The following is a 10,000-nucleotide window of genomic DNA, read 5'->3' as shown; positions in this document are numbered from 1 at the left end:
TTCCTTGACAAATGTTGGAGGACAGAAGAAAAAGTCGTAATCTCTCAAGCATTTCTAATGAGTTTTTCTCCAACAATTATTTGATAAGAGCAGACAAGACTGCAGGCAGCGTGTTTGATACACTGGCTCCTACCGCTGAGGTGAGAGCTTTGCTGATTACACACGCTGGCATTTACGCTGCACACACACACACATAGACACACACACACACACACACGCAGACCCATACACCCAGAGGCTTACAGTTCCGTCATCATAAGGTGCAACAGTCCTAATAATAACACGAGAGGTTGAAGTTATGACCGGCAGGCACTCCTCAGTTACCAATCTGGTTTCTTTTCTCTGAACACACACCTACACCCACACACACACACACTTCACACTTCACCTTCCTCTCTTCCCGCCCTCCCGTCTCACTCACCACACTGAGCCCCAGCTGCTCCCTCTGCAGGTAAGGCAGGTTCCTGCGCTCCAGGCCGGCCAGGTAGTGCTGCAGCCTGGAGTAGGTGTACGGGTAGCAGTAGGCGAACTGGTACACGTCGTCCTCCCGATCGAAGCAGAAGGCGAAGGACATGACATAGTTGCGGCGGTGGTCGGGGCAGCGGTAGTAGTAGACGTTCTTGGCCGGGAGCCGCTGCCTGCAACAGCAAAGGACAAAGACATTACAGAGAATTTAGAGTGGTGTGTGTTAATTTATTCGGTAAGGACGTCTGGAGCCTGAGAGGTTTACGACCGAGAGGAGCGCAGAGCGGAAATATGCCAGGGACACGTGAGGAAGCAGCGGGTTTAGCATAAGAAATTGGAAAAGTGTGTACAGAATGTGTAGATAGGAGAGCAGATTAACACATAAAGTGAATGTAATGAGCTCACAACTGCAGAGGTGTCAGATTGGGTTTGATAATCCAGCTGCTGAGGATGGAAGTGTCTCAGAGGTGTAAAGTATATTTACTGGGAATGAAGCCGTTTCATTAAAGCAGATGTGATTCCTGTGATTTATTTAATCTATTATTTCCATTTTTATTTAAAGGGGAAAGCAAAGGCAGAGAGCGTGAACTGAACCGAGGGCCCAGTAAGTCTGCAATCACACATTTAATTAGGAACAGTAATGATTGTCAACTACAGAACTTGACTAAGTAATTACACAGTATTTCACATTTTAAAATCTAATTTCCATCCTTAAATTAAATTTCATTTACACGGTATAATATTCATTTAATTCACTTCTTGTTTCTGCTCGTTTGTACTGATTTGTCTTTACTATTACAAACTTCCTTACATAGTTCAGTCCGTCTATTCAATTACTTTATATATAATAAAAAAGTTATTATATTCTTGTCTCTTTTCAGCCTTAAATGGTTTTGACTGTGATCTCAAACTCTCCTCCTCATGCTGTCTGTGTTGTGAATGTCCTCCTCTGCTCATTTGCTGTCTTTATGTGGAGCTGTTAGACGTTTCACCGCATAAATGTCTTTATTTTACTGCTAACAGAAACTGTATTTTGATAGAAAATGCTTTATTATGATGCTGAATCTCTGCCCTGTGGAATAGAATAAGGAGGTAGTGACTGGTTTCCCACAGTCTTCAGTATGAAAGGTAAACAGCTGCAGACGGCTTCAGGATGTCCAAGGCTGTTTTTTGAAACGCCGGCGTTAAATTATGGATGGATGTCGATTTTTGATGATAGGAGGTCAAAAGGTCAAGACATCACCAAAGGTTCTGTGATTTTCCCCTTGGGGCCATGAACCTCTGTGTCCATGTCCTGTCAATCAGTCCTCACACACAGCAGCCTGTTGCTATGGACCCAACCTGGACGGATCAAAGGACGACTTAAAGGGAAAGTGTCGTTGTTGTCTACACTTTAGTAACACACATCCAGTCCCTATGCAGCAGCATATTAATAACAGCATCCTCCTCTCTAATGGGAGCAGCAGAGGGACGGCTGACCAGCGTTCTCTGCTTCCTATGTAATTTTATAATATTGGACAACAACTGGAGCATATAATTCAGTTTCTACACTTTGGCACATCACTGCTCTGTTTTATTAATTCTGTTTTCATGCCGTTATGTCTAAGTTGTGGTGTGAGAGTGTAAATGATTATGAGAAGCTGTAGATGAGTGTCCTCTGCTGTCAGGGCTCAGTGCTGCTAACTGATCCACGCTCCTCTTCCTCTCTCTTTCCTGCACCGCTACAACAGAGAGACACAGCAGCAGCGGCGGTGGCGGCGGCGGCGGCAGCATGTGGTACACACATTCCCCTCCCTCGTCTTTTCCTGTCTCTCTGTTCCTTTTCCTGTCTGCCTCTAAATCTCCCTTGCCCTGCCCTGTCACTCAACCCCGGCGCTTTGACAGTTTACGCGAACAACACCAAGTGCGGGGAAACAACGCGGTTGCCACGGGAACTCTGGCAGCCACTGCGAGAGGGGCGGATGAAGGGAGGAGGAAGATGAGTGATTGGTGGGTTTGAGGTGTTGGGAGCTGGGAGAAAGGTGGAATAAGAAGATAAGGAGAAGATGAGAGAGCAGCGTGGTGGCAGATCTGGCCCTGATATGGAGATACGGAAAGGGGCGGTGGCTCGGCGGTGGAGCTGCTGGATGGTGAGCCAGCGTCTGGAAGCAGATCAGATGGAGATGCTATCTGTGCCGTGATAGAAACAGGCCCCGATAATCAACAAACAGGACAAACTGCAGCGCATTAACTCTGACTGAGCACGCACTTTCTCCAGGCTCGTCTGTGTGACTCACCTCTGCACGGGGAGGACACAGAGGAGACACATTAGAGTTTTATGTGTTTGCTCAGACACCTCATACATCAGGCCGGGCTGCAGACCTGCACGGGAAATGCATAATGAAACTAAAGCGTGCAACTTTGTGTTGTTTGTGTTTGTTGTTTTTTAACCGTTGAAGCTCGGTCCCCGCAGGAGCGTAGTAAAACAAAACGCTCCATCACTTTGCGAGGCGCAGGGCGAGAGAGGAGAGAAAGGCAGGGCTGATTACTCCTTCAGAGGAGGAGGAGGAGGAGGAAGGAGGCTGCATCTGCATGTGGCTATCTTAGCGGAATACTAATGCGGCCAGTGGCTAGCGACACAATACCACGCCCTGCATGTCCGCTGGAGACGGGTTAGAAAAGCTCACAACACCACCGAGCCTGGGTGGAGGAGGAAGAGGGGGGGCAGACGGGGAGGGGAGAGGAGGAAAGAGAGAAATATGCTCAGTGTTTACCTGCTTAATCCTAAAGCTTTACTCTGCTGTGTGGTCACGAGTTTGGATTAGATACACACTGTGATCAATCTGACCAGCAAGGACAAGAGACACACACACACACACACACACACACACACAAACACACACACACACACACACACACACACACACACACACAGGTGCAGAGCTCTGGTGCCAGCCCTCCAAGGTGCAGGTTAATTAAAATAATATGACACCTCACCTCTTTACATATTTCCCTGTTTGGCTCTGCCCATCCATGCACACACATACTCTCTCTCTCTCTCTCTCTCTCTGCCCCTCAGTCTCTCTCTCCTCCCCCCCTCATCCCACTGGGCAGTGTGTGACCTTGCCGGAGACTAAAAAAGTCCTGGCTATTGATTTTAATTACTGCTGCTTGTCCCTTCACAGCATTATAGTTATGGGCCAGAGAAAATAGCTCTGTGTCTTCATATGGAAAGGGACTGCTTGGAAGGCCCAAAGTACCGGCATAGGATGGGACAACACCTGCTTTGGATACACCTCTCTCTCTCTCTCTCTCCCCCACACACACACACACACATACACACAAACGTACACACACCCACAGGAGCAGATAATGTCGAGCACATGCAGGCTGATGCTCGCGGTCCCTTTGGTTTTTATCGGAGCGCCGGCTGCTCCTGCTCACCAGTTGGCAATTTGTTTTATCTAAATTGTAGCGCGGCGCTCATCTCTTGACGTGGTACAGTGCCGTCTCTCCCCAAACAGAATTATCATTGCGTGAGATGAGGAAGAAAAGGCAGGAGCTCCCTGCCACGAGTACACACTCACACGTGGTTTTACAAATCTAGCAATTCAAGCTCATAAAGAGACACTAACACAAACACAAACAGGAGGATGCAGCAAAGAGTCGCACTCGTCTCCGCGCTACATCAAGGTCAGTCCTTTGACAGGGAGCCGCCGAACAAGTTAACTTCCAGAGCATCTAATCACAGCCATGAAAAGGTAGAGAGAACGAGGCAGAGAAAAGGGAGAGGAAGAGGCAGACAGACGGAGAGAAAAGGACACAAAGCAGAGAGGAGAGGAAGCAGGCGAGGGTTCTGTGCCTCTGGTGAGAAGCCTTTAGTGAGGTGTCACTTTGCCTGCCTGGGCTTTTCCACTCCTGAACCACTGACACACACACACACACACACACACACACACACACACACACTCGCCCTCTGATTGTGATGGTGCCGGTGCCTCTCTGAAGTTTTCAGATGAAGGCTTATAAATTGGTAGCTTTCATACGGGCGACATCTTGTCTATATTTCCAAATCAATCAAGCGTAGAGGACACGCCAATCACCGACGCTCTGAGCACTCTGGCAGACAAAGGCAAGAGACATACAGGACAAGACTCGCAAGGTCTGGCTGTCTGGATGCACACACACACACACAGACGCACACGCACACACACACACACACACACACACACACACACACACACACACACACACACACACACACACACACACACACACAGAGCCACTCTTTCTCTCCTCTCTCACTGTTGTCTCTTTCGGCTTGTCAAATGTTCATCCCATCAACTGTTAGGAAGGTTAAATGTCTTCCAATATGCCAGTACAGCTGTCAAGCTCCACAGATCCCCGCCGGCTCATTTAAGGCAAATACTTACTCAGTTCAGCAAACATTTCAAATTGAATGACATTTTTTTTTACTCCCTCTATGATACAACACCAATAATTGAAGAGCCAATATTTCTTGGCACTCTAAAGTGATGCCAGATGTTAGATAGGCTCATTGTTGTTAAAACATGGCCCAGTGTTCTTGTTTTGCATACTAAGTCAAGCAGAAAACAGCCTCCAAATCATTTGTAAACGTGTGTGTGTGTGTGTGTATGTGGCATATTTTTTCACCCATCTATCATTTTTGCGAATGCAAATCAAGGTATCACAAAGCTCTCTGGTGACGGTGTTACTAGGCAACCTGTGTTTGCTTTGTTGTTTGTTGGCTATATGTTATTTGCGCCGGTGTATTAGGCTTCATCAGAATGTGTGTGTGTCCATGGGGTTGAGAGAGGTTTGGACGCACAACCTACAGTGAGGGTCTCAGATGTGGCGTCTCAGTTCTTCCTCTAACCTTCATTAGTAGAAACACTCTAAGCTTTCATTTGTAAAGGTTAATCATAACTTCTCGCAGTAGTGTGTGAAGTAGAGTCGACGCTCATTATGACCGGAGCTGATGATGTGAAATAGCCGGGAGTGATGCTTCTCGTAGGGAATCTCGAGCCGGTGGCTGCAAGGATTCGCAGGAAGCAATAACAGGCCTGAGTTATGGCTTCCTCTGTAACAAGAGTGCAGAGATTAGCACACCTGTGGAGAAAACAGGCCTTTAGCAGCCTTCTCGGGTCAGAAACAAGGCTCTGATGAGGCTGAAACATGACAGAATAACACACTCTCACCTGATGGGAGCATCAAAACACCCAGGAGGTGTAATTCTGTGGGATGGCCTTTTTACACAGCATCCTGTTAGAGGCTTTGTAAGGAGCTGCAGCATCTCCAGTCTGCAGTGTTTGCTCTCATATTCACAGGGACGCTCTCAGTAAAAGCCTGAATTAGTCCATTTGTTTGCCCCCCCCTAATTCCTTTCCCGGGGTTGGCAGCTTTTTGGACTTGGATGAATTGCGACTTCAGAGTCACCCAAACAGGCCGACTCAATCAATACCCGATCACAGCCACATCACTTGAGCTGAGTTCAGATTATGCAGCAGACACGCAATTTCAACTTATTTCCATACAAATGTGAAAGCAGCCATAAATCTTGCAATCTCATCTGAATAAAAAGCACTCTGCACTTTACAGGAATAACCCGGTTTGTTCTGCCGCTACAGTTCAAAGGGAAGGTGTGGCTGTGTGTGTGTGGCTGTGTGTGTGTGTGTGTGTGTTTATCTCCATGTGTTTGTTAATCTCTCACTGCCCTCTCTCATAACTTACTCCACATCATGTCGGGGAGAAGACATGCGGTTGTATTCTGCAGGCGCGCTTTTCAAATCTAAACATGCAAAAACCTCTTTTATCGCCTCGCCGACTGTAAACTATGACGGATAAGAGTAAAAACTAAATGTATGTGGGTGTGTGCACGCCGGCCAGCACCTCAATCTAAGAGTCCTGATAGCGATGCGAGCGATGTGGCGCTCTCGTAGGCTCACGGTGGATGCTTTTATCGCCCCTGAGGTGACATGCACAGATGAAAAAGGTGGAGGATTTACAGAAGCTACTCAAAGCTGTTTTCTGAGATAGTGGCTATAGGGAATAATGTGAAGTTTGCAGAAGAGAGTCATGCAGATGCTAAAGTCGTATCAAGTAGATGCTTCATGTGTTTGTTGCTAAAGTTTCTGATGTAGCGGAGTTATACTCATCTTCAAACTCCACTTTTCAGGAGGATCGTTGACTCTCCGGGGCGTTCATTAACAAATCAAATGCATCGCACTGAGCCATGGCAGCATCGTTCAACCGTTCTAGCCTCCACTTCAAACTAAATCCTGAACGTCTCCTCAGTCTTTGTTCATGCCAGTGCCCAGATTGGCCAGTAGAGGGACTCGCCATTAAATGAGTGATAACCTGTAAGTAAAGCTTAAGTTTATCGACTCACTGTCCTAAAACGGAAAGGGCATAAAAATCAGAAACCGAGCCGAAGTGTAAGGAATCAACTCTGAAGCGTGGGCCGGGGTTTTACAGGCGCTCTTATAGGAGAACTAAAGTCTCTATTACGATAAGACGCTTCAGAGAAAAGTTCCAGAGGGGTCTCAGCTAGTTCCAGGCGGTCGGCTCCTCTAGCAGCGAGCTCCCCTGCGTGTTGTGGGCCAGCAGGGCAATTAGCACAAAGCAGATGATGGCTGCGCCCTCGCCGCTGTGGCGCCACCGCTCCCCTATGGGGCAACAGGGCAGGTGCACATGTGTGTGGAATAATGGGGGTAAGGACATCACACACAGGCAAAACATGGGGGGGGGGGGGAGACAGCTCACACACACACACACATATAACTAAAATGGTGATGTCAGCATTAGGCCCCTTGTGAGTGGTGGTGTGTAAGATGGTGGGAGAGGAGGGGGAGGGGTTTGTGAGAGACGGGAGGGAAGAAAGCGTGTGTGTCTATAATTGTGTGATGCAGCATCTCCCAGAGTGCAACATTATACTCCCATCACATTATCTGTGTGAGTGTGTGTGTGTGTGTGTGTGTGTGTGTGTGTGTGTGTGAGTGTGTGTGTGTGTGCGCTCCAAGGGTGGACCAAATAGACAGACTGGCGCCAAGCTAAGTCATAATAATAATAATAATGTTTCCAAGAGACCAGACACGAACAAAGTACACACACACAAGTACACACAGGTACACGCAAGTACACACAAGTACACACACACACACACACACACACACACGCACACACACACGGACACACGCCATGTTACAGAGTGCAGTGGGGTACAGACGGAAAGAGAGCAGACTGTTTGCTGTAAGAGTTACACATTCTGTCTGTGTATGTATGAGTGAAAGATGTAAGTGGATGAGTGTATCCTCTGATCTCACTGTGTGTGACTCACAGTCAGTCAGGACAGTAACACTGACCTGACACACAGCATCAGCATCACCCTGCACCTGTGTGTGTGTCTATCTGTGTGTGTGTGTGTGTGTGTGTGTGTGTGTGTGTGTGTGTGTGTGTCTCAGAGAAATAAGGTCACACAGAGAGATGAGATCATTCTCTTTGGAAATGGACTCAGAGAGAGGAGATGCAACACATGACACATTCTGAAATCACCTCCTTTCTTTGTTATTAAATTCCGTGCAGAGATGATCTCACCTTCTATAGAGCCTCACGCTGGTCAGAGTGACTGGCTGGGCTGATAACATCGCCCACAGCAGGGATAATGCAACCCACAGGGAAATGAGTAATCAATAATGGAAGTTGCTACTACTGCTGCTACATTACTGCATGTTGTGTCACAAAGCAAACTAGTTTAATATCAGGCCAGGATCTCTTTCTGTTTTCTGTCTATTAAAGTTAAACTGCAGAGCCGATCCCTCATGAGCTCACCTCTGCACATTACATTCTGTAGAGTATGGAACTTCTTTAAAAACAGTTTTTTATGGATATTGCTGGAATCTACATAACGTCCTGATAGGAATTCATCAACCAAGTGACGCCTACTGACTCACGTTGATGGAATAAAATTATTAACTCTTACAGCAAGAGTGTGATACTTTGTTAATATGTTTAAGTAATAAGAGGCCGACCATAGAATAGAGACTACAGTCATGTCCAACAATCATACCTCCACCAACGCAAACTTTGCTTTGTTCTAATAATACACCTTTCTGTTTAATTAATCATATACATTTTACATTTTTAATTGAAGCCACACATCTGTGGGGATCTTCTCTCTCTGCTTCTGAACTGTCAGAACTAGGGCAAGGAGGTGGGGGCCACAGTCTGACTCCTGGGGACAAACTCCAGGTCCACAGCCTTGTACCCTGGTCAAGGGCAGAGGCAGGAGCATTAGCACACACACATGTGTGTTCTGGGCGTTTGGGAAAACTGCACACATGGAGGAAATCCATCCAAACACATATTATGTGTCCTAAGAAGCTGTGTTATTGTTTAGAAAGTCTCTGGATCTGGACCAAGTGAGACTGGTTGATGTTTTCTTGGACACGTAGGCATTGTTACTCATTTCAAACAATGTTTTAAATTTGAAGAAATTGATCCAAATTGGATCCAGATCAAAAAGTAACGGATTCTTCTCCAGACAGAGTGTCCACAGAGCGTCCACAGAGCGTCCACAGAGCGTCAGAACTTTCTCAGTAATCCTACAAACAAACAATCAAAGCACCGATGAAAACATAACAGCTAAGTCCTTGGCAGAGGGGAGGACACAAGGACACAAGGACACAAGGACAGTTAGGTATCGTTTACTCAGCTAATGACAAATCAAAAATACAATTAACCAACGTCTGGTAGGTGGACTGATAAATGTATTGATCAGCCAAGTGAAGTCAGTTAAGACAGTAGGGTGACCAGCATGCAATCAGTCTGCATGCTCTCCAACTTCCTTCCTTCCATTCTGATTCAGAGCTCTCTCTCTCTCTCTCTCTCTCTCTCTCTCTCTCTCTCTCTCTCTCTCTCTCTCTCTCTCTCTCTCCATCTTTCCCTTAGGGCCCTGCTACCTTTGGCACAAAGCTGCCAGCCTGTCTGCCCACATTTCCCTTGGCACAGCCATGGCAGCTGGGGGCCTGGCTGTCCTGTCTGCCTCCATACTTCTCAGTATATCACACATATATGCACACACACACACAAGAATAACACACACACACGCAAACACACAATCCCAGAGCACAGCTTGAAGCCAGACTGGAGTCTCGGTGTGTGCCAGGGGTGGCAGCACCCAGAGGAGTGGAGGGAGAAGGCAGGGGGTGGTAGGTGGGTTATGATGGTAGAAGGGCACTTGGGCTCTCTGACAACCAGATGCTGCCAATTAACTTCTCTGGCCGTCAGCGGGCTGTATGGGCGAGTGTCTGGCACCTGTGCCATCCAGCTCCCACCCAAACACACACACACAATTCTTCCTAACACACACTTTCTGATGGTTTGCCTGTAGACTTGTGTGTGGACAGTGTTGCAGACACACACAGCTTTATTACCACTGCTCTGCCCTGATCTCCTCTCTGTGCTCGTTCACTTATTCTCCTCTTACTCCAGATGTCGACAGGTGGGCTAAGGCCTGGGTCAGTATTGTGCGTATTCA

General features: G+C 47.2%; 1 protein-coding gene across 1 annotated transcript in view; it reads right to left on the bottom strand.

Moving 5' to 3' along the window:
• agbl4 (AGBL carboxypeptidase 4) overlaps nucleotides 1-10,000 on the bottom strand; it is a 215,423-nt gene that overhangs the window by 96,043 nt on the left and 109,380 nt on the right. Inside the window, exon 5 of the mRNA XM_076153079.1 lies at nucleotides 422-638. Within this exon, the coding sequence (XP_076009194.1) occupies nucleotides 422-638 (217 nt within the window). The remainder of the gene's footprint in view (nucleotides 1-421; nucleotides 639-10,000) is intronic.

The sequence above is a fragment of the Genypterus blacodes genome, unplaced genomic scaffold (genome assembly GCF_046128005.1).
Source record: "Genypterus blacodes isolate CSIRO-AG114 ecotype Tasmania unplaced genomic scaffold, CSIRO-AGI_Gbla_v1 ptg000058l_1, whole genome shotgun sequence".
NCBI classification, from domain to species: domain Eukaryota; kingdom Metazoa; phylum Chordata; class Actinopteri; order Ophidiiformes; family Ophidiidae; genus Genypterus; species Genypterus blacodes.
This window is presented reverse-complemented; position numbering and strand designations above follow the sequence as displayed.